The sequence below is a fragment of the Rhea pennata genome, chromosome 23, assembly GCF_028389875.1.
Source record: "Rhea pennata isolate bPtePen1 chromosome 23, bPtePen1.pri, whole genome shotgun sequence".
Taxonomy (NCBI): domain Eukaryota; kingdom Metazoa; phylum Chordata; class Aves; order Rheiformes; family Rheidae; genus Rhea; species Rhea pennata.
Genome location: NC_084685.1, coordinates 4443462 through 4467960, shown reverse-complemented (window position 1 = coordinate 4467960; position 24499 = coordinate 4443462). Strand labels below are relative to the sequence as shown.

Here is a 24499-nt window from a genome sequence, read left to right as displayed (position 1 = left end):
TGATGCTCAACAGGATCTCACGTTTATTATCGAGAAGTGATTAATGGTGAAAAGAAAGGCAACGCCCATTCCTCATTGGCTTAACAAGAAACTGAAGAAACATATTCACTACACATTTTACAATATTTCTTCTTGTCCAGAATTCATTTTCCTGTAAACAAAACAAGTTTTTACCACTGTTCTCAGCTTTCAAATCAAATTAACCCAGACTTAATCTGTAATCTGTATAATGCACAAGAACAGAACATTTCTTAGGACTCCTAGTACTTGACTTTTGAGTAACAAAGGGTCAGAGAAAAATGAACCACCTTTAGACACAACCTTGTGGACAATTCCCATTCAATTCTTCTTAGGCCAAAACCCCACATTCTTGTAGAATTCCTCTTCTTCCAGTCCAGGGGGAAGAAAAAAAGAAAATAGCTATTCCACTTTCTGTGGTGGATGTTACAACTCGGTGTTCCAAGTGCAAATGTCAAAACCAGGGGAAGGAGGCGCAAAGGGGTGGAAGGAAGGGAAGCGGCAGGGTTTAAAAATTAGAGAAAAAAGGCATATGCCACTTACGGACTTTAAAATCCAAAAAAACATAGTAAAAAGACAAAAAACAAAGTGTATGCTCTGAAATCACAACCAAAGCCAAAAGAAAGGGGACAGTTTTTTTACCTATATTCTATCTAGAAGGGATTTTTTTTGTTGTTTTTGTATTTTTTTATTTTTTAAGTCCTATGTCTTTTGTGAAATTCCAATACTTTTTTTTTTAAACTGCAAGTTTGTAAGAGTCTTTTTGAAGTCAATGAAATTAAAAAAAAAGTCCTAATTCTCTCTGGGATGTTTTTTTGCTCTTTCTTCTTTCGCTCTCTCTCTGAAAGATAGCTGGGATGCAATCTCTGCTGCAGTCTCTGTGGGAGGGATGGCCTTTTACTTGACACGGCCTTGGCGTTCCTGCAAAAGAAAAAAAAAAAAAACATATTAGCTTAGAGCAGCTCTTACAAAGCTACCACAGCTAAGTGGGAAAGCAATTTTATTCACCCGTTTAACGCATCAGCATTTCAACATGTGGAGTCTGTGACAGAAGCCTGGTCCATGTGAGCAAGGGAAGCCTGAGAAACAGTATTTCTCCTTGCAAAGGAGGTTCTGCAGCTGCTCGCGGCTGACGTGACTACGTATTACACTGCATCGCTTGGGTCTATCAGCTCATCCTATTTCCCCTTCAGGAGGGCCACTGCTACCACAGCTCCACCTCCCTTTCCTCTCTTCTTGCTCACAGCAACGTCTTCCAGGTAGTAAGTGTGATCAGCATTAAAGGATCTCCCCAAACAGACATCACTAAACTTTTCCAAGTTAGAGGTTAAACAGCACAAAGGTAAACAGAAGGGGGAAGAAAAAAATTAAAGACAAACCAAGAAAGAATTGGTGAAAAGGGCGAGGGTGGGGGAACTAGTCTAGGTCACTGCTGAATTTGCAGCTCCAAGCAGTGAGGAGTGGGAGCGGAGGGTGACAAAACAAGGCTTCCTACTTCTAGGCACTCTGCAGCACCCACAAGCTCCGTCTCGGGTGCACCAGCAGCCTGGGAATCCGAAGTGAGGAGAAGAGACAGCTCTGTGCTGGAGGTGACACCGGGCACTTTTGTAACAGGAATCCCTGTGCTGTGAGGATCAGGCAGAGCTCGGAGCAGAGCACGGAGACCGGGGAGGAGGAAAGAGGAAGCAAGAACGGGACGCTGGAGCCCTCAGCGCAGCTCTGCCTTTGTCCGTCCGCCTGCCAGACCAGAACGAGAGTCGGCTCCCCAGGGCCGCAGCTGGCGTTTCTCAGACCCGCGAACGCATCAGAGCAAAGCGCAGTTCAAACCTATGCAGTAATTATGTCTGCCTCAATCTACAGAGTACACGAAATGGCTCGCAGCCACCATCAGCTTCACTCATCAGAGCACAGCTTCACTGCTAACTCTGAAACCTATTGATTGCATCTCACCCCAAAATTCAACAGGTTCACAGGTCTCCCGGTGACTAGTGCCACTCTTTATTCATTCACATCCCATCTATCCTCCAACAACTATAGGAACGCTCTGTCCAGACAAGCATTTACACCATACTGAAAACACACAGACAGCACAGCACCAAACACACACAGAGATCAAGGGTTATTATATGATCTCCAGTGCTAAATACCCCATGCTGCATAGTGTCTTCTCTGTTAAACCCAAGCAAAACCCAGAAGCTTTGCCCAGAAATGGGCGAAGACTCTCCCAAAGGGTTAAGAAATGCTGCCCAGCCCACATTCTGAGCGCTGTTTCCAGATCATATGACACCACCTCAAAAATAAAACCTGTCAACGACTAAAGGGCTCTTGCTGCTGCTCCTCCCTGCCTCTTAACTGCATCTTCTCCAAGCACAGGCAAGTCCCTGCAATCTCTCGCGTGAAGTGCACTAAAACATTTTGGCTGTAGTTCACATGCTCAGTGCGGGAACGAGCTGATCGCCCAAGTCAGCATCCACAAACAGCCCTGAGATATGCCAAGTCCACACCCGCCTCCACAGGAAAACAATGCCTCCATTAGGTGCCCACGAGACAATTTGGATTTTTCCTCAAGTTAACTTTAAAAAAGAGGCAGTGTCAGGCCCTGATAAACTCGAATCCGGCTGCATCGGTTCAGGATACTTCCTGGCAAGTCTGCCACGGCACAGTGCCATGCACCTTCACTTCCTCCTTGGCATCTCGCTGGCGAGCGTGTCGATTCCTGAAAGAAGCAGAGTCCTCTGCCACCACTGCTAAATCTGGCAAGGGTTTGTCTACTAGAAGCTTCCATCCTGGACTAACAGCTTGTATAGCCAGCTATTATTAGCAACCTTCCCAAAAAGGGAGGTCTTGTATCCAACCTGAAACAACGTGTTCCCCCAGACTTTGACACCTGCATACAAGGACCCAAGGATCACTTCAGCTCCAGCTCTTCTGCATGAGCCGAACGTCTGCTGGGAAGCAGAGACTGCTTCGTGCCTAGTCACCCTCTACTTCCATTTCTGCACAAAAGGAAACAGAGCTCTATATGATACAGTGCACACACCACTCTCCAGGGAGAAGGATTAGGCTAAACCACACATTCTCTTCGAGAGTATTTGCTCCATGTAACTCTATTTCATTCTCTCCTTCTCTCATAAGCCTGTCCAAATTTATTGCAGGTGCCATTTGCTGCTAAAAAAACACCACCACCCAAAAGTAAAATAAAACTACCATGGTGGGAAGCAAAACTAGTCTGGAGCATAAAGAAAACCAAATGCTGCAGGGAAAGCCACAAATCAAAATGAAGTTGCCAAGCCCTGTTCCTTCTCTGCTGCCTGGTTCGGCAGCCAGCATGTTACGTTAAACAAGGACAGATGGCAACATGACGCATTCTTTCGGGAAGAAGCTGCAACTGCCTGAGCTAATGCCTCCATCTTCCCCAATTCAGACGTGGGTTAAGCCGGCTGCCAGGACTACACAGCCTTCGAACCGCCCCCTTCTCCTACAGTGGCAAAGGAGAGTGGCCTGGCCTGCAGATGGTGGCTGAAGTCCCTGCTGAGCACTTCACCCAGTCAGCTGAGCAGATGGAGCTCAGCCACCAGCCTAATTAGGCGCCTCTCCCCTGCTGCGAAGGCAAAGCTGCTCCCAAGGCCAGTAGATGGTTAAAAGCAGGGAGCCAAAAAAATGACTAAGCCTGAGTGTAAGAGATGACCACCCCCCCCCCAAAAAAAAAAAAAAAAAAAAAAATCCTAGGATGTCAAAACAGAAGACAGCACCTTCGAAGAGAGGCTAGAATAGTTGTGCTCCTGCCCTCAAGTCTATCAGGGGATCAGAGACACGAGTGAACATCTCAATTTCAGGATGGATTAGAGTGCAACTTCTCTTAATCAAGTATTCTAAGTCTTCAGCTTTTCAATATAAAACCTTGAAATATCAGTGCAGTACTATCCCATTTCTCTCCATCAATGCCTCAAATAGTGCCTTCAAGAGTTTATCGTAGAAAAATGCAGCATGAAATCTAACAGCGCCTGCTCAGGGCTCTGGAGGGGCTTATTTCAATGCAGTCCTGCCCTGCCCTTTGCCAAGGGCATGGCATGATGCAAGGCGAAGCCTCCACCCCAGGAGGTGTTTAGGCAGCATGCCAAAAGTTCTGCTTCGCACCTGCCTGGCTGCCTGGGGTCTGGGTTTAGCACGCAGCGCTGAGGACACTGCTGCCATTACTCAAAAGGGAGGGAAGTAACAGCTTCTCCTTTCCACCAATTTCAATATTGCTTTGCTTGCTCTTCTGCTGGCAGCTTCACAGCTGCTCTCTTGCAACTCCTCCTAGATGAGAAGAAAGTGGGGGTAAAACCAAGGCCTAGGGGATTTTTGCACCATCTAATCTGCCACCCCAATTGCAGCAGATCTCACAAAAATATCTTGGCCCTAAGGACTGGTCAGGCAAGAAGCGAGCATCACATCACAGTAGAGCTGCAAATGCATCTATCAGGACTGATGTCAAAGGCTAACAATGCTGCAGATGCTCATCCCTCCTGTGCATCCTCCTTTGATCTCAAGGGCATGGGGACGGAGTTAACCCCGAGCCCACACAGCTAAGGGAAAGCCAGGAAAAGGCACCGTAGTTAGCATCTGCATGCTCATACTGATGTTTTGGGCTTTGCTCCGGCATATAGTCCCTGAAGGGCAAACAGATCCTGTCAAAAAGTGTTACATTTTCTTCAGTTGCCTTTTTCATTAGACCTGGGCCGTGCCTTATTGATCTAAGGGGGAGGAGCATGAAAAAAGACACCAGCTCGGACTGCTGTCTCCATCTATCAAATCCCTCAGCAACCAGAGGGCCAAGAACGCTGCAGCACTGAAATGGCTGGAGTGCAAAGTGATACGGTGATGACTAGAAAGAAGCATACCATTGCTCAAATCAAGTGTTGACACCCACACATCACTGCAAGCATGTCTCTGGGCTCACTGTGTTTAGAGGCACCAAGCTCAGGCAAGGCTAGCTTGTGTAAATAGAAGCCCTCTGTAATCATCCTGCTTAATCCACTTCAGTCATGTCACTGCAGTCCCCAGGGGGTTGCAGCAATGTCACAAGCCAGGTCCTGATAATAGCAGCTGAACAAGCTAGTGGAGAAGGCTGATGAGAGATTACTTTATCTAGTCACACTGTGGGGAGCCAACAACAACAAAAGACTCAAAGAGCTCAGAGTTTGTACCCAGAAACGATGACAATAGGTGATAACGCTACACATTTGTTCAGAGGCTCTTACCTTGATTAAGAAACAACATTCAGCCTTAATAATTCCCAAGGTAAAGGTAAGGACATTATTTCCACGCTACAGATAGAGAAATGAAAGACTAATCAAAGCCTGCAGAAGAACCAAGAACATGATTCCCAGTTGCACAACACACAAACTACAGCAAGGGTTTATTTGGTCCAGTCTGATCTGGAGCACAGCAGCCTGAAAAACCAGGCGGCCACAAAGCATAGTCTCGGTTTCAAACCGCCCAGTCCTACAAGCAAAGCACATTGATTTCCAAACATCAGGAGCCAACAACACTAGAGTGTGATCCATGCTATGCCAGGATCATTCCCCAAAAGGCAAAGACATCCAACCTTAAGAAATGCACTTGCAGCTCTCACTGAGGCTGCTCACACCGCGCTCGCCAGAACAGTTCAGCCCACGGCACTTGCTGCAACGGTGCAGCATTTTGGTTTTGAACCCTCCTCTCAAGGAAGATTCCCATTTCATGTTGTATACAATTCTAGCAAAGTAAAATAACATGTCTGGATTTCCACGTGCCTGTGCGTCCAAGACAGACTTCTGACTTGCCTTCAGAATAAGAAGCTGCAGCAGTCCATCACCAGCAATGTTTCCTCAGACATATCCAGCACAGCTTTCCCAGCAAGATCAGCTTAAAGCATGGTTACAAGTCAGCACAAATGATGGACAGGAAGTATCACTTTCTTATTATGCTTATCTACTCCACATACAGTCTCAAGTCTTAACTGATTTACAAACCAAACACAAGGTTTTCCTACTGTGAGCATTAGCAAGCCAGCAGAGCTGCAGCAAAAAGCTATATTCCAGCCTGTCCCATCTAGGAGACAGGATACTAGCTCCACGTTGTTTAAAATCATCAGTTACAGTGGTCTGGCTATAGTTAGAAGTCTTTATCCTACCTCCCATTCACATAACAGAGCTTAGCATCAAGAAAGAAGATAAGCAAATAAAGTCCTTGTCAGAGCAAGGAAGACTTGCTTTTGCAACCAAGAACCTAATCAAAACCTAACAAAGCAAAACCAAACATCCATACAAGCCCCCCTCCAAAGAGCAAACTCGCATCATTTGATAAGAACGTAAGCCAAACAGGGACACAACTGTGCTTGGGCAGCACCTGCAACTCAGACTTCGCCACCAGGATTTGTTTGCTGGGGGGACAGGACAGAAAGGGACGAGGATGCTCAAATAATGTTAAATGCGGAAGGAAGCACCAGACTATGTCCTAACATTGCACTGAGCATGCATGGCTGGGCAGTTAGGAAGTTCTGGTTTCCTCTTAAAACCTGAGCACACCACAGCTTTACTAGACACCAACTGCTTGACCATGTAGTCAGAGAGAGATGAGGTCAGAATAAATAGGGAACAATAAGATGTAATTTTTGAAGTATAGCCAAAACATAGCAAAACTTGCCTTAACATTTGTGAACATAAACACCACAGTGGTCATGCATTTTAAATCACACATCATCCATATCAGAACAACCAGTTTGGAGTTAAGGATACAAAGGACACAAACAGCATCTGTACTACAGTGGGACCTTCTTTCTGAGGCAGTTGTTATACAAGTGAGGTGGTTCTAGTTGTCAGATACTGGTAAGCATACTGCCGTTCCCCCAAATCTTCCAAAGCATCATCAGAATTGATGCAATCTTCCTGCTTAAAATACCACATTTGATAGCACGAAGGCAGACCTATTCCCAGAAACATTTATAATTACTCTCCTGTAGAGAGTCATCATCCTGTAGAGCAAAACTTGCAAAATAAACAGAAGAGCAAATAAACTAACAACAACTATGAATATTTAGAAACAAGGGCAATGCAAAGCAGCCTGGGAGGACTTCCAGTGGCATTTCATGCTAGGATGACTGGACTCCCACTAAGGAATGGAATTAAACTTGCTGGTTTTGCTGCACAAGCAAGACAATTGCACAAGTGTCTTTTCATGTCACTGAGAAGAAAAAAAAAATCCTCCCTGCCTTATATCAGTCTTTGTTCTTTCCTACCACTACATGGGATGAGAAGTTTTGCCATATTTGGCATTTGCGACAGCTCGGAAAACCAAAAAGGCAGGCTCCCAAGCCCAGTTTAGTGACTTTGCTACAAGCTTTCTCTCATTATCATCTGTAAAGTTACAAGAAAATCATCATCTTCACCATCAGTGAGCAAGCAAGGGTACAAGCAGGAAACCTGACTGCTCTCTTCCATTTATCACAGCTAACACTACCCATAAACAAGAGCCTCCAAAAGGCCACTCGTCTCTGCATCCCAGCTTGCTGATGCAGTCAGCAGCTCCTGTGCACAGACCAGGTTCACCACACTGAGGTAAGGGAAGAAGCTGGCTTTCCTTCACAATGCAAGAAAGCAAGCTAATAGCATCGATAAAAGTAATGGGAGCAGCTGACATGAGAGTTGAAGTGAATAGCACTGAACAGTTAACAGCATTCACCAAGGGCTCCTCCAAGAACTAAGCCAGAGATTTGATCTACACCAGATATAGCAAGGTGCTTTTTTTCCCCCTCCCCTACAGACTAGTGTTCATCCTCATTGTGCGTCACATGAATTGTGCTTTATGACTTTGGTTCTCTTAGATGATAGCTCATAGCTCAGACACTAAATATTAGCACCAGAAAATTTGTACCACAACTATTTGGAAAGTGAAGTACCCTCACTTTCAAGATCTTCACAGCTGTAAAGTTAGTAATGCATTTGTTCCAGTCTCTGCCACACCATAAAAGTGCAGTGCTAAGGACTGAACACTTGCATGCAGGTGACCTATGGAGCTTTACTGGAATTTGTGGCTCAATATATTCATAAAAGGTCTAGAAAAGGGAGTGAATAAAGTGATAGTTTACTGATGATACTAAGCTATTCAGGGTAATAAAAATAGCAGCCAACTGTGAAGAAATGCAGAAGCACCTTGTGTGAAAAGACAGCTGAACATTCAAGCAGGCAGGCCAAATTCAGTGTAGATAAATCAACTGACACACGTGAAAAACACTGTCCTAGCTTGATGTACAAGATGTAAGGCTCCAAACTGGCCATTAATATTCAGAAACATGAGCTCAAGATTGCAACTGTTAATTCTAGGAAAACGTCTACATTCAAAAAAGTAAACATGATCTGGAACAGAACACACGTTATCATCATGCCTTTACACAAACCCAGGCTGCACCTCTATCTTCTAACTCTGCTCCTCTCCATCTCTGCAGGGATGCAGAAAAACTGGAAAGGAGTCAGAGAAGAGCAATGAGGCTGACCAAAGCTACAGAAGGGTTTACATCTGCAGAAACACCACCTACAGCTCTCAGGCCTGGAAAAGCAATAACCGAAAAGGGATGTACAAGGCACGGAGTACACTGAAATCAGCTGTTCACCACTTCTTCCAGCACCGCAAGAACAACGGGGCATCACATGATGCTGGCGGGTGGCAGATTCAAAATACACCAAAGGTGGTGGTTTGTCACACAACACATAATCAAGCTATATAACCTGTCACTACAGGGCCTTGTGGATGCTCAAAGACAACATCAAAATATTGGACAAAGGAAATCATGAGTTGTTAAACACAAAGATGCATCCTTTGGGTCCAGAAGTTCCCGAGCTACAAACTGTTAAATGCTAGGAAAACCTTTGGAAATGAACACGCACGCTTGCACTGCCCTTACAGGCATTTGCTCCTGACCGCTTTGTTAGAGGCGCACAGAGATTTTTACGTAGAAAAGTGAGCAAGGATGCTTGAGCAGTGCCTCTCTGCATGTCCACATCTGCATGTCAAATACTCTGAAATCTGTGAGGAAGACTCTCACCTTCCAGTACACCACGCAGCAAGTGCTGTAGACAGACACAGCTCTCACTGCAGATCCTTCCCCAGCCCAGCGAGCGAGGGCTGAGAGCTCAGTACTGGGGGAAGCTGGAATCAAAGTTATGGTCCACACGATCGGGCTCACAAGGCAGGCAAACCACCTTCCGTGCCAGCCCGTGGTTTAGCTCCTTCTACCCAGAGACCAGTAGTCACAATAGAGATACAATATTAGACTACATGGACTTACAGTTTGACTCAGTGCAGCTGTTCTTGCATTTGAGGCCTAAAACACCACCTCAGCCCCAAACAAGACAGAATAAATATCTTTTGCCACAAGAAAAAAACCACAATGTTCTGCATAATAAAAGGGCAAGAGGGACTGTATTTGCCCACTTCTGTTAACCAAGAAGAGGCAATTCACAAGCCCAAGTAAAAAAGACAATATTCCCTAGAGCCTTTTGTGCGTACCCTCATTTCACTGATATTTGAAAGGGAACACATAGCAATATGTACTGGAACACAGTTTTATATATGTATTTTTTTTTTCTTTGAACACATCAAGAGCATCAGCTGAGAACAAAATCGGAAGGGTTTGCAAGAGAACATAGGGCTGACAATCAGGACTTCATGATTTCTTAAAGACTTGCAAACAATGACAAATTCTCTGAAATCATTTTATAGGAGATGGCATCACTTTATAAGTAGTAGAGCTGATAAAGTGGTACAATCTGTATGGATAAATACAAGGAAGGAAACTAAAACAGTATTTTAATTTCAAGATTAGAAGCAAAAGAAAGTTTTTGTTTACTTAGACACAGTTTAGATTTTACCTTACGTTTTCTACACTGATTCTCAATTACAAGAAAGAGCTTGCAGTTAAGCAAAACTAGTTCAGCAATGTCCTTTTAAGAAAAGAAACTCTAACAGTATGGAACCAGAAATGCAGTCTTCATTTCCAAAGTTCCTTCCAAACAGCTTACAAAATCCAAATGCTTTATTATTAACTGCTCAAATGCACTATAACATGACTTATACTTCAATTAAAAAGCCTCACACTGGGCAGCTAGTCACTGGAAAGAGCTACAATCAAGTCTCTATTCTAGTGATCAGCTCGGATAATGACAATCCTTGTTAACCGAGACTTCCTTGGATAACTTTGCTACAGTAAAAGCAGAGTGGCACTGTTTTAGTTGGCAAGTATCCAGCGTTTTGCACCACTGAGGAATCAGTTTATTAACTCATGAAGCCATAGAAAAGTACAAGTACTACCAGGTACAAACAAGAACATCCAGGAAGATAAGAGAGGGTTCTAATAGTTGCAGCTAAAATGATCACCCAGTACAGAAAGAAAAGTCTCCCAAATGAATACCTGCCACATAACACTTTACAGAAGATGCAAAAAGAAAGCAACATCTTTCAGACAGAAATGTCGAATTGCAGCGTGGTTTAAAACACGCGAGGAACACTGTGCATGAAGCTGCTCCCATTAGGTTGCATAAATGCCAGGTACGCGTATCAACGCTTTTCTGCAGTTTTCCTAGGATGCTAATCAGCTTTAAGCCATGTCTTGTGACCCATTGTACTTCTGCACTGGATAGAAAGTCCAGGCAGTGGAGCATTACCCACATCCCGATGCACCCTGCTTTCAGAAAACAAAATGGCTGACACCCACCCAGCTTCAAAGGGGAATTACTTTTCCTGGAGAAATAGCTGTAGTCAAATAACCTGAAATACAACACTTCTGTCAGGGGCTATTAACCTCAGTGTCAGCAAGTTAACTGTAACACTTTAAAAATATCATCACTGATGGCACCTTACGCATGCCCTTCTTGCATACCAAAACCTCCATGTTGTTTCTAGGGAATTAGCCAACCACACAATTTCAACTCAATTGTTATGGAAGGCAAAGAGGGTTTTTTGTTTGGTTGTTTTTTTTTTTTTTTTTTTTTAAGACACGATGACTATACTAATGGTTTCAGATGAATGAATGCATTAACATATCTGTATCAGATCAGGGTATTCTGCAACTTAGGGCTGTATTCACTCAGCCAAGGTGAAGGCAACACCCTGAAGCAGAAGGTGGATGACAGGAGGAACCAGAAGCTTTTCCCACACCAAGCAGCCAGCAAGGGAGTTGGTACCAAGTTCACAACAAAAGGACCTTACAGAAACCCCCTTTGCTCAGGGCCATACCTGTAAGAGGTGCAGTATCTTCTCCTCACTCTCAGCCCGCACTGCGTCTGACCCAGTGACCTAGAGATGAAAGGCTCTGAAGCCGATTACCAGTCCTCGTGAAACAATTTTAAAACTACTCATCTTGACAGCTCCTAGAGACCAACTTCAAAAGCAGTGAGTTGACTTTAAACAACATTATTTTTAAAACGACTGCTAACAAGATATTAACACAGACTCAGCTATGAGAAACTGGAACAGGCTTGTTTTTTCACCACTCAACTTCCACTTTAGCTGCAGTGAAATGGCTTCCAGCTATTCCTGTTTTACAGATGAGGAAACATACTCTCCTGTCCTGCAGCAGAAAACACTGATTACAGCAAGATGAACCCCCACTCCCCCATTTCTACTGCCTTTAAACAGAGCTAGAACATAACCAAAAATACATGTGAATGTCATAAGTGCTTCGCTGTGTTGGCTTAAAGGTATCCTAAGCACAAAGCATGGAGTACATCGAACAACTAGTAATAAACTACTAGAACAAGTAGTACAGTTTATGTTTCCTCTGTTCCTGAACTACAACAGACATATGAGCATGGACACACACATATATGATTTAAAAGACCTGGAACTAAACTGGAAGATGTGTGTTACAGAACAGCAAAGGGTATTCACAGCAAGGAAATTCTGTCCTGGTACATCAATCAACTTCTCTGTGGTTAGTATTTGGAGCAGAAAGAGAGCAAATAGCCTTGGGATCGCTGGATGAAAGGAACTGTGCAAGTGCAAGCACTATTCCCCTACTATCATAGGAAAGGCTTGCTTTTGCCTAGGTATGCAATATCCAGAAACCAAATCTTTGCTTCACCTACAGTCAGAAACATCCTGTTGAATGTGCTAAAACCAAAAGCACATGCAGCATTAGCCAGGATGGTGGTAAGAGAGGAAGAAAGAAGTGCTATTCCAGTCTCTGAAAGTATGCTCTCTCCTCCCAGAAACTACAGCCACCTCTCTGCAAAATATAGCAGAAAACATTCCCTTTCAACAGTGACCATGCAATAGCCTGCTAGTTTGAAATAAGACTGATATGACACCACTTAGTTTTTCCTTAAATCACACCCTCTAAGGGGGCAGTGACACTTACCACTATTAATACTCCTTTAACCAGCAGACAGCATCAACTGAGACACAATGCAGCACATCTTGGAAACTAATAGTTCCAATCTGGCAGATCAGACATTTCTATTTTGAGGCTGGTATACTGCAGCATGCAAATCAATCCTGCACAGTTCATCTTGACTCCATACCTACCTAAGACCCTCTGCAAAACACCTCTTATCAACCACAAAGCAAACATGACCACTGGCCACTCTGGCCCCCAAAACGGACAGGACAGAACTGATTTTAATGCAAAGCCCTTCCTAAAAATCCCCGGTGCCTGCAAGAAGCCAAGTACCACAAGCCCTTGCAAGGCAATGGGAGAGAGAAAGAACCAAGATAAGCTCCCTTTAGAGTGCAAGTTTTTGCATACCTTGTTCTTCAGAAAAGCAAATACAAGATTTTACTTTCCACATGCAAGATAGATCTGAGGTAATTCTACTACGTCTTCTACACTGACCTCAGTGTAAATTCCTAGAAATAGAGATGTGCTATTATGACCTAGATTTTTAATTAAGATAAAGCAATCTTAACATGGAAGAAGATAGTGACATGCTCTACCTCAAGAGCAACTTCTTGAAACCTTTGACAGACTTAAGCTAGCTCAGGTAACATTGTACTTGGCAATCAGTTTCATCAGTTTTGGCTAAGAAAATATGCAAACTTTAAAGGATTAATAACGCAAAACAAGAAGCTCCCAAGAAACGGAGATCAGCCTCTGAGGATTAGAGCACAGAAGGGCACAGGCAACAGAAAAGGACAACTAAGGGCATGATTTCAATGTTTTCAACATGACTCTTTTAACTTCCCTTCACTGGCCAAAGGGAGTGTCATAAACACTAAACAAAGCACTTTTCGTATTATTTCTTGGAACTATTTTAAAGAATTCTAAAGAAACAAATCTAAAAGAATAGTCAAGAGTTCCCAGACTTTCACAAGAGCTTGTCCATCTGCTTGGGTAGCAAGCAGGAATAAAGCTGCAAATCAGACAAAGGTTTAGGCAAGTTCCGAGCCAAATGAAACAACTGTAGCTTGCTAGAAGTTCAAAACAAGCCAAACCTTGAGACATTTAAGCTTCAAGGAACAGGAATGCAGAACATTAACATATCACCCTCATCCAAAGACTAGTGGCAGAGACAAAGAGCTTGTAGCAATAGGATTTCCCCAACATAAAAGGAGCTTGACAGACCACAGGCAGGGAGTCTGCACCATTAACTGCTGCCAGAACAGCATTTTAACCTTTCGGTGCCCCAACTCTGGTTTGTGATTTTTTTTCAGGTGACCAACTGAGGTGCTTCAAGGCAGGCATTACATGGCTTGTTTTTGCCAATTACCATCCGAAGGCAACCATCAGTGTTCACTCCATAAAAGCCCAACAGGGCAAAATCCCAGAAGCCTCTCCTTGAGCAAAAACTATTGCTCATCAATGAAGCCCTGAAACAGCAGTTACAGAAACCTCAAGCATCCTCATGGCTGCATCAGAGAGCAGTCTAAGAGGTCAAGCTGTTGCTGAAAGAAAGACCAAGTCACTTCCTCCACACCGGATGTTACAGGGCAGGGGCCCAGAACTATAACAAAGACTGAGTCAATAGTAAAAAGCAAACATCAGTTTTATATCTACAGGAATCCTTGCTTGCCTATGAATTCCAGAGACATATGACTAAGTTCCCTTTGAAAGGATAAACGTTTTCCTAATCAACTGCTTTGGCACTTGAGTGCCACACTGAATCAACTCAAACATCATTTAGAAAGAAGGCTCTGGTGCACTAAATGTCTGTCAGCTACTATTTCTACTTCTGACCTTTATATGCTAACACATCTCAAAGAAATTGAAGAAAGCAGAGGAGGAGATGACAAAATACGATTGAAAAATGAGGAAAGATGTTTTCCTTTTTTTTTTTTAATATAAGACAATTAAGTCATGCTTTTACTATCTTACCAATTTTCAGCTATTACAAACAATTGCAAATACAGACGCTTCCCTGCAAGAGAGATCACCCGTCTGTCACCTTATTCTCTGGCCTTTCCAACTCATCTCCTCTTCCCTCTACCTATTTACATTTACTCAGTATTATTCTTTCCCTCTACCCACTCTCTACTTGCCCTTTATGAACTTTTCTCACCCAGTCCCTGCATGCTCCTACTGTACCAAGATCTGTCCCTTTCTCACACTGCAAATCCTGTTGCTCCTGACAAGTCGGATACAGAGCACATCAGTTGTGTTTCCTAAGACGTCCTGTAATTAATAATGATTTCTCATCGTATTTGAAGTCTCTATTACTACTCAGTTACCACTTCAATATAGCCTGGATATCAAGCGAAAAACTTCTGGGATGTGAATTCACATGAACATTCAGGTTCTCACAAAAATCAAGACAGTTCTACACAAAATTAAGGGAACTGTTCATCTCCATGCTCCCTTACACATTTTCTTCAAGCATTACACATACTAGAGTATCAGTTGCAAAGCGTGACTATCTTCATATACCAGTTATAATATTAACACAGCCAACACTAAGATATATATCAAAAAAATAAAAATTGTGTTCACTGTCATGGTAAGCAGGTTGCAGCTCCTGATTAAATTCTTCAGCTATTGGGTGGAAAATTCCCTGTTGCTAAGACTAAAGAGATCCTCGGAAAACTTGGCAAACCACCAGAAAGCTGTGCTAATGCTAATTTGTAATTACTGTTTTGATCAAATACAAGCAAGATCCCTATTGTGGAGAAGGTCAGCTACAGGTGAATTCAGCACACAGCTGCATCTAAAAAAAATTCAAGGCCCACAGGTCACTGAATTTCTTATTAATTCCAGAGTTTGGGTAGAATTTTCAATTTGCTACAAAGAATGCTTTGAAAACTGCAATCCTCCGGTTAAACCAATGATCACAGCAGGCTTTGAGCTGATGGACCCAAGTGGCAAGACAGTGCAGTTGCAGGAAGGCAATCGGTGCAGTTCACATGCCATGCTACGCAGTGCTGTGCAGTGCTAACGGAGCATACAGCCTACCTGCTTCAAATACATAAGAGCTCGCTGCCAAGAGGAACAGAATGACCTGCTCTGTGTCCACAGGAGAGAGGACAAGTAGTCACAGACTTAAATTGCAGCAAGGGAGATTTAGGTTGGGCATTAGACAAAGCCTTCTAACAGGAAGGATAATTAAGCATAGGAATAGATTACCTGGGGAGGGACAGGAACTGCCATCACTGCAGGTTTTACAAGTGGTGCAAAACAGCTGTCATGCTGATCCCACTTTAGGTAGGGGGTGGATTAAGAGCCTTTCAAAGACCCAGCTCTATTTTCTGAAAATCCCCAAAAGCTCCCACCAATCTCTTACTTTGCAACATTCTTATCTAAGTGCTGACAATAGTGTAAAAATAAATGTTTAATCTGTCTGGTGAATATGGTACTCAGGGAAGTTTGAGATTTTCAGCACCTGAAGGGCAGCTGATTACAGGCAGGGTCTGTGCAAGCTTCCGTGCACAGCTCTGCCAGGACACTAGCACCCACTTGCCCGGAAGCACACAGCTAGCACAGAAGCAAACTGCTGCCTACCAAGCTTCTTCACAAACCCATGCCTTCAGCCTGCTGACTTAGCCCGCTGCAAGGAGCCCTCCTCCAGCTCCCACCCCGCAGCACTTCACCCAGACAGACAATTTACCTTTTTAACATTTTCCTCCTCCTCTTGGCGTTTCTCATAGTGTGAGAAGTCATCAAAGATGGAGGTGGTGTGCTTGTAGGTGGCAATGATTTTCAACACCTGCTTAGCCTTTTCCAGAGGCACCTCCTGAGTGTCCCTGGAGTTGGTCACTGGTTTATTCTCGTTGTTCTCTAGGCGGATGTGCCGCAGCTGGCTGTTGGGAACGTCCTTCACAAAAATCCACCTGACATCAAAACGTCCCTTCCACTTGTCCTGGGACCACACACCCGCACACGTGTTATAGTCCACAGCAGATTTCATTTCTGCTACTCCGCAGAAGTGACCACTACCGTTGACACTGAACAGTAAGTAAACGGGGCCTTTCCCGTTCATGGAGCGATAGGCAGCATCCAGTCTCTTGTTGCCATGCTCTGTACTGCACCAGATGTTATATTTAATGGAACGGTGAATATCGTCCTCAGAGTAACTCTTAATGATGAAAACCCGGCCATGTTTTGGGTTCCAGTCAAAATCCTTGGGATTGTAGTTGTTCATAGATCTCAACTTCTCCAAGACTGGGTGCGGTTCTGAAGGAGCAGAACCAGAACTAGCTTGAGACTGTCCCACTCCATTACCATCCACTCCATTTTGACCAAACCCATTGCCACGGTTACGAGGTGCAACCCAGCGGGTGGGCTGAGCTGCCTGCTGTGGCACAGGCAGCTGGGTTGGCTGCGGTGGCGGTGGGGGCAGTGGCTGTGGCTGTTGCCCAGCTGAAGCCTGTGCCACTGGTGGGCTGTTATTGATCTGCTGACCCACGGGTTTGGGGGACACCTGGGCTGGCTGCTGACCAATATTCTGAACTAAGGCCTGGGAAGGGGCTTTTGCCACTGGCCCTTTGTTATCCCAAGTTCCAATATCCATGTTATGTTTTATTGGAGGCGGTGGAAGACTTGAACCTGCAATACCGTTCTTGGTCTTCAGCTTGGGCTGTTGCTTAGCCGGTTTGCTAGCAATGTCAGCCCAGGACGTTGGCTTCGGAGGAGCAATGGTAGCTGGAGGCAAACTGTTAGATGCCACAATATTACTGGTAATGGATCCGCTACCAACAGCTGAACCAACAACTTTTGGGACATTGCTTGCAACATCTGTGCTGCCCAACTTCAGGGCTGCCATCCCTTGGTCTATGGTATTCATGCCAGGAGCCTTGTTCAGAGTTTCATTGGCAAAGGCAGACTGTCCATCAATCATGGCTCCACCCAGTGAGCTAGGGGCATAAGCGTAATTGCTACTATATCCAGAGCTTTGAGTGGATTGTCCCTGAGAACTGTTATTTCCCCAAGCTGAAAAGTCAATCCCACTTGGAAAGAAGTTAAAGCCATGCTGCCCGAGAAATGGAGTGCTGCCAAGGGCCCCTGGCTGCCCAAACATCGCATCTGGGAGAAAGTGAGGCTCCCCGTTGCTCAGCTGTCCATAAGATGTTAAGTAGGGCATGGGTGGGTCACCCCCCGTAGACCAGGCAGCTTCGCCTAAGGAGTAGGAGAATCCAATGGATGGACTGTAGTAGCTTGGTAAGTAGGAATCAGACATTGCAGTGTATGCATTATTCTGCAAAATAAAAATAAGCACTGAATAGTTAGAATAAGCAGAACAAATTTCAAGGGACCAGGAATAAAAGGCATCTTAGACTTCCTGTGCTCCACCCCTCCCTACCTTAGGGCTGGGCAGATAAACAAGCCTGGCCTTGAAACGCCTCCTTTGTTAGAAGTACTCTAAAAACAGCTTCGTTGCCAGAAAGATTAAACACAAAGGCTTAACAAGCTTCTCATTCTAAGATGAGAAAGCATTGTGTTCCTGATGCCTGATATGGGACTGGATGCTGAACTGCCTCAGAGCTCCTGCTCAGGCTACAGAATCAATATCTTATCTAGCATACAAAACATACTTTCAGTATCTAATACAAAAGAGGGCTTCTCTTGCCTGGGTAGTGTATGTATCAAACCACACTTTGCTGTTTGTTTGATAGAGGCTTTAGGGGAAAGAGGCAGAGGAAAGTGGAATACACGAGAAAAAGGTCCAGTGAAGTATACTGTCAAAATCATGAATGCCTCCAGTTGTCTGTACTGCAAGTCACTTCCTTAAACTGATTATCCATGAAGATGGCTTTATCCACATAATTTAGTATTTCAGACTTCAAAAATATTCCAAGAACCTGCAAGCAAACAGGGATGTAAACCTCATCCTCAAAACACAAGCAGCTCCAGTACAGCAAGCACATACTAAAAGATAACTGGAAAAATGGGGGATAATCAATACTGTTTCAATAGGAGCCTTTTATGGCACAGCAAAGGCAACAGCACATGAAAGCAGGCTTGAAATTTGGAAAGGAAAACTTGCTCCATGTTTTGGTCTCCCTTTTAATATTCAAGTATCCTGTAGGTTATGAAAACAAATGTCTAATTTTACAATTAGGAGACTCTCAGACATCACTAAGATTTCCTTACATGAAAAACATCTGTCATTTTGTATTCAGACCAATGCTCCCTCCAGGGAGTTGTTAAAGCCACACTAATGGACATTATCATCTAGTAATTTGAACCTGTGTGCACACAGCCCTAGTGCTATATAGCAACTTGCATGCCAACCCAATGCAGACGAAATGAAAGTCAGGTTCAGTTCCCATTTAAAAGCTTGGCTTGCAGCAGGCTCTACTCCATTTTTCGTTGAATCATGTTTTCATGTGCCAAGTGCAGCTCCCAAAGGACTTCATGCCATACTGAAATCTATGGAGGCTCTCAAGATGGCTCTGGCACCCTACAGAAACAGCAGTTCTGCCTCTCTACCTCCCACTGAGTTAAATGAAAACAACAGGTTATATCTAACTCCAAATTTACAAAAATTAACAGGAATTATTCAACCTAATGTTTTCAGAGACAAAGTTTATTTTGTCGTCTTAAACACTAAAAAGCCTTTTGTGGCACTCTGTAATGTCAATACAGGAAAACTCAGATACTCTCTCTAACCTTTCTGTTTTCCCAGATAAGAAAGGAAAAAAAACATTAAAACAAAACAAACTTAAGTCTTATCAGGGGTACAATTTTAATAATTCAGGAACTCAGTCCTGCAAAACCTAAACCAATAGAACAGTCCTCAGGGCTCAATCTGTCCAAAAGTTGGCATCATGAACAGTTACATTGACTCTAAAGGGTAATTTGTAATGCAAATAGAAGAACTTAAAAAAAAAAAAAAGTTAAACTAACAAAGTATCGTTGAAAGATAATATCAATTTTAAGGGTAACTGAATACACTCCCATGGAACTGGCTTTAATGGAATATGCACATACCAGCCTATACTTAAAACCCAAACCTAACAGACAAAGAAGCAGAGTTTTCTCTCTGAAGGCTTCTCCTTTAAAATGCATAAAGCACATCACTGTCAGAGGAAAATCCGGTCTCTCGTCACCTCTAAAACCTCTTCTATGCTGTTACGTGTTTAACTTCAAGAGCTAGCTTAATACAGACTACATTAAGGTACCATCTGTGGAATATTCACCAGCCATACTCACATAATAAGTAAGGAGCACAACAGTTAACTAGCAGTTCAGAATCATCAGTTCAAAGCATATTAAAGACAGGCCCACTGCTGTTAGCTACCTGCCTCAATTTCTAGAACTACACTTTGCTAACGTGCTACCTCGCTCTGCTACACTGCATCACAACCGACACAGTTACCGATTATCATGCAAATAGAACTTCACCAGCTTTTAATTCTCTCCAGTGACTAAGACTTTTTGCACATTTATTTCCTCAAATTCACTATTGCTCTGCACCTCTCCACCTCGGACTAGAACTGGTGTTTGGGCTTGGTTATTGCTGCTGTTGAGGGTTTTTTGTTTGTTTGTTTTTTAATTGTTTAAGAATCAATTGCCTTGTATCTGAGCTTTCAAATATACAGTAACCTCATTTACTAAGCTGACAAGTTAGTAACAGTTGCACCTGAAATAGCAGCCCTTGAATTAAGAACCATGAAACCTTGCGACTTAGTTACCATTATCCACTTAGTTTATGTGGATAACTCACAAAGTAATTTCAAAAACATTCCCACACTCTATAGCAGCTGGATTCATTTAATTCATTTTTCAGTCTTATCTGTAATTCCCTCCACCATCTGCAGAAAAGTAGTATAATCTTTGATAGTTTATATATATATATATGTATGTATGTACACACACACATATATGTGTATATATGTATATATACACACACACACACATATATATATATATATATATATATATATCAGGAGTCTGGCTTATTGGCTCAGCAACATCATGGTCACCTCAAGACTGAGTCCTTGGTTTTTGTTCTCTATTATAAGAAGTGTGAAAATATGGATGAGGGCAGAAAAGCAGCACACCACAGTGAGAAAGCAAGATAAAGTCACCCTAAAGTTTCATTCAAAGTTAGCAAAGCATTTTACCTCCTTCTTGATGAATTTCTAGAGTAACACCCCTGCTGTACCTCCTGGGGTATGCTCCAATCACTTTTTCCCCCCCATTTTTTTTTATTTCTTTAATATTTTTACCAGTTTGTGACACACACAGGGAGAAAAAACTAAATATTTAAAAGTTATTATTAAATACACAAAATAGAGTAAAATAACACTTCACTTCTAACATTATAACAACATTCACTCTATTTAGGAGATTTAAATAAAACTATATTCTGCATGAAATATTTCCATGTTCAAAAGGAGTCCAGAAACTGGCAATGTTAATTTCTAGGACAGGAAAAAAAACATTATCAAATGAGCAGAACAAGGAAAGTACCTTGTTTTATTCAAGTCCTAAGAAACAAATCACTCTCACTCTATGTAGTTCAAAGGTAGGCTTGTAGCTTTTTAGGGAGATAAATGTTGTAAGTGTTCTTAATTGACAGGCTGAACTCTGAGATTACAGAAGAGCTGGCAGGACTTTGAAAAATATTTACTTTTATACTTTTAGCACAAAGTAGAAACACACTTGTTGAAAAGTAAAATGAGATGGAAACCTGTTCCTGGGTTCCAAAAAAAAAGAAAAAAAAACAACGCCACAACTATAAAAAAAATATATTGACTAATAGAAACAATAGAAAAGAATACAGACAAGGAAAAAAAAAGAGAGCTTTTTTTTTTTTTTTTTTTTTTTTTTTTTTTTTTTTTTTTTTTTTTACTAATCACAACTGGAGAAGAAAAAGGACTCAACAGAATGAACTAAGTGCTCCAGTCTTACTACAGATGTTTATCTATAATGCTTATTTGTAATAACTAATGAGCTGAACTCTATCTGTTGTGTGTCACTCTCCTACTGCTCATAAAAGATGACAGTTAACAGTGCAGCTAATCTTAAACAAAAAGTTAAGAGGAAAAGTATCTGGAAGTGTGATTTTCAGAAACTAATCACAAACTCCAGCTCAGCTTTAATTGTTTTTTTAAGAAGTCTTTAGAGCATTTATCATATCTGTGTTCTGTGGGTTTTTTTGGTGAAAAAAAGAGAAAACCCCATGATGTACATTTTCAGTTTGATAAAGATAAGAACATTGATAGCATCCTCCAAAAGCCTCCAGAGCATTACTGCATTTTACTGAGAAATTTCACAATGCAATACAGTGTATTTGCTCTTATAGTACAAAGAACCAGAAACAAGCACGGAAGCTGTGTCATAACAGTAAAACTGAAAGATCAGAAACGGTAACTTCAAGATAGTTATTAATTCCTGTCACTGAAAAAATGAGCTAAATTCTAACTGTAGGAAGTCCTTACACCCAGAGAAGTTATTAAACATTTACACCTAACACCCCACAACCTATTGATGTTTGGTAGTTTCTGTCTGGAGACACACAAAGATAAATTGGATGTTACCCTCACTGCTACAGAAAGCTGGCAAACATTAAATGCAATTAGTGGAGAGAGAGAACAAAAATGATGCCAAATCTGCCTTAGCTAGAGAGCAGCAGGAAGTCAGGGGACTTTTGGCAAGTCCTGCCCATTAGCTGGCACTCTTACTCACCGGCCTGGCCTGGGGGCTCAAGTAGGGTTCAAAGTCATCATCATTTAACCCATCCTTCTGATGCACAGATCCATTTTGCACTGAGGAAGAGAGTTAGAGCATTAGAAATAACTCTGTAAATAAATCCAAACGTGAACATTTGCCAATTTAAAGTACTTAAAAGACAGGCCTTATAGCATAACTACACCCCGGTGCCTTGGAATATACCACGCTCAACCCAACGGAGAGAGGAAACGCTCACCGACGCGCAGACTAACGTCCTGCGAACCAGAAAGTTTCCCCAGCCCCAGAAACCACGACTGATTTCACAGCTCATAATTTTTTCCAGGCCGCTTCAGTCACTGCGAGTTGAGGGTAGAGCCGGGAAATGCAGCGGCCGGACCCTTCCCGGCCTCCCCCGTCCCCCTCTGCCCCCCGCCCCCGCCGCCAGGCCGCCCCCCGAGGCGCCACTTGCCCCGCAGGGCACCCGCCGCCCCCCGGCTCTCACCTTTGTTGCCTTGGCCCTTGGGTCTCTGGCGCGGCGGCGCGGCATGGAGAGAAAGAGGCAGAGCGGTGAGTCAGGGGGGAGCGGCGGCGGCGCGGGCGGCGGCGGCGGCGGGGGGCACGGGCCCGCCGCGGCCCGCGCGCACGGTGAGGCGCGGCCCTGGGGCGGGGGAGGGTTAGGCCGCCGCCCGCGCCCCTCCGCCGCTAGGCCCGAGCCGCGGCCTCGCCTAGCGGGCCAGGCCCGGGGATGGGGGGGGGGGGGGAGGAGGAGGGGGGGGGGGGCCCCTACCTGCTCCAGGAGGCTGCTGGCCGACATGGCTCCGCGGCGGGGCTGCTGGCGGGGCGGGCCGGGGGCGGGGCACCGGGCGGCGGCGGCGGCGGCTTTGTCCGGGCGGCGGGGCGCGGGCGCGGCGCGGCTTCCTGGCGGACTCCCGACTCGCCCGCGGCGGCTGCCTGGCTCGGGCGACGCTCTAGCCACCCCCCCTCGCCTCTCCTTCCGGCCCGCGTCTATGGCCCAGGCCCGCCGCCTCGCGCCCACACGCGCTCCCCGGGCGTCACGCGGCACAGCGCGCGCGCGCCGCGCTCCCAGGCACAATGGCGGGGCGGGGGGGGGGGGGGGGGGTGGAGGAAGGGCGCGACGCATGACGGGCCGGCGGAGGACCCGGCGGGCCGGGGCCGCCAGCGCCCCCGCGCGGCCGGGCGCCGGCGCTGCAGGCAGGGCCGTGGTGTCGGGGGGGCGCCTCTTAAAGGGCCAGGCGCCCTCATTGCCCGGCTGCTCCTAGCACGGCGGGGAGCTGCTCCGTCCGGAGGGCCCTTGCCCGGGACGCGGCCACGAGCCTGGAGTTAACGGCAGCGTCACGCACAGCACCGAGTGTGTGTGTGTCCCCCGCCCCCGGGGTCGGGGTCTGAGCCCAGGGCCCCGCGCGGGGCAGCGTCACCCCCTGCCAGGCGGACGGCGATCCCTCGCCGGAGCTGGGGTGCAGGGGCTGCTCGTCTCGCCGCCCCAGCTCCGGCCGAGCCCGTTTCCACCCGGCCGAGATCAGAGCGGGACCCTCTCCGCTGCGTGCCTGCCCGGCCAGGGCCACCCGCAGGTGGGGACAGGGTATTTACAGCCCTCTAGGGTGCACATGTGGGGCCCGCGGGCCCCACAGCCCCTGCCTGGCCCGTGGGGCCAGTCACCACCTCAGGCAGCCAGTACAGCACCCCAGGGCATCGCCCACCTACGGCAGGGCAGGAGAGGAGCTCCTGCGGTTGCCTGCAGAGCCCCTGCAAACTCAGTACAGGATTTACACCACAGGCGCTTTTGTCAGGGCTGCTCTTGCAAGCGGATGTGCAGGGCTCCAACTCCGCACGTCCCGCTAGCCGCAGTGGGGGGCAGCTGTAATCGGCTCCCAAGTTTCAGATTCTCGTGAGAATGAAGCAAAATTTGCCCCAACCCTGTTCCTGCACCTGGCACAAAAGCAGGTGCAGGTCTCGGTGCACGGCGCTGGAGGAGGGGATGGCAGCTCTGGCAGGGATATCCCACAGCGCATCCCTAGGGAAGAGGGAGGAAGGGGAGCACCACACCAGCAAGTCCCAGGCGGAGCAAACTTGGGAAAGTTTGCATGTGCCGCGAGCCCAGATCTGGGATGGGTTCCAGAACGGCCCTTCGTCCCTCTCCTGACCGAGGGGCAAGCCCAGGGCAGCAGGAGACAAAATCAGGTGAAGGCTCTTGGACACCAAGGGAAAAACAGGGAGATGAAGAGGGAGATGTTCACCAGGGGAGAACAGCCCTCATCCAAAATTCACACAAGCTGGCTTCCACTTCTGAGTATCTGCAGGTGCCACGGAGAGGTCCCACTTCCCCCTGCCCCCCCACCCCCCACATTCCTCCCTGTCCAAAGTGGCTATAAACTGCTACAAGCTCCCAGCATGACCTGA

At 45.2% G+C, this 24499-nt stretch overlaps 1 protein-coding gene across 2 annotated transcripts; it reads right to left on the bottom strand.

Moving 5' to 3' along the window:
• YTHDF2 (YTH N6-methyladenosine RNA binding protein F2) lies at window positions 1-23161 on the bottom strand. 2 transcript variants are annotated; one of them, XM_062593989.1, is made up of 6 exons: window positions 22869-23161; window positions 22584-22608; window positions 22097-22176; window positions 16071-17657; window positions 15419-15469; window positions 1-939 (listed from the first exon to the last, which is right to left on the bottom strand). In XM_062593989.1, exons 1-6 carry the CDS (start codon window positions 22893-22895, stop codon window positions 916-918), a joined length of 1794 nt encoding a protein of 597 aa, XP_062449973.1. In that variant the 5' UTR covers window positions 22896-23161; the 3' UTR covers window positions 1-915. The 2 variants fall into 2 exon arrangements, with proteins under 2 accessions (XP_062449973.1, XP_062449975.1); XM_062593991.1 differs by lacking the exon at window positions 15419-15469.
• Window positions 23162-24499: the final 1338 nt, after the last annotated feature.

What these genes read in the sequence shown, in the direction of transcription:
- YTHDF2 (XM_062593989.1), bottom strand. Translation starts at nt 22,895, where the DNA reads ATGTCGGCCAGCAGCCTCCTGGAGCAG. An exon ending in CCAGCAGCCTCCTGGAGCAG is followed by an intron (nt 22,609 to 22,868) that starts GTAGGGGCCCCC and finishes CCGCCGCGCCAG; the next exon opens with AGACCCAAGGGCCAAGGCAA. An exon ending in CTCTTATGTATTTGAAGCAG is followed by an intron (nt 940 to 15,418) that starts GTAGGCTGTATG and finishes TTTCTTTTGCAG; the next exon opens with GAACGCCAAGGCCGTGTCAA.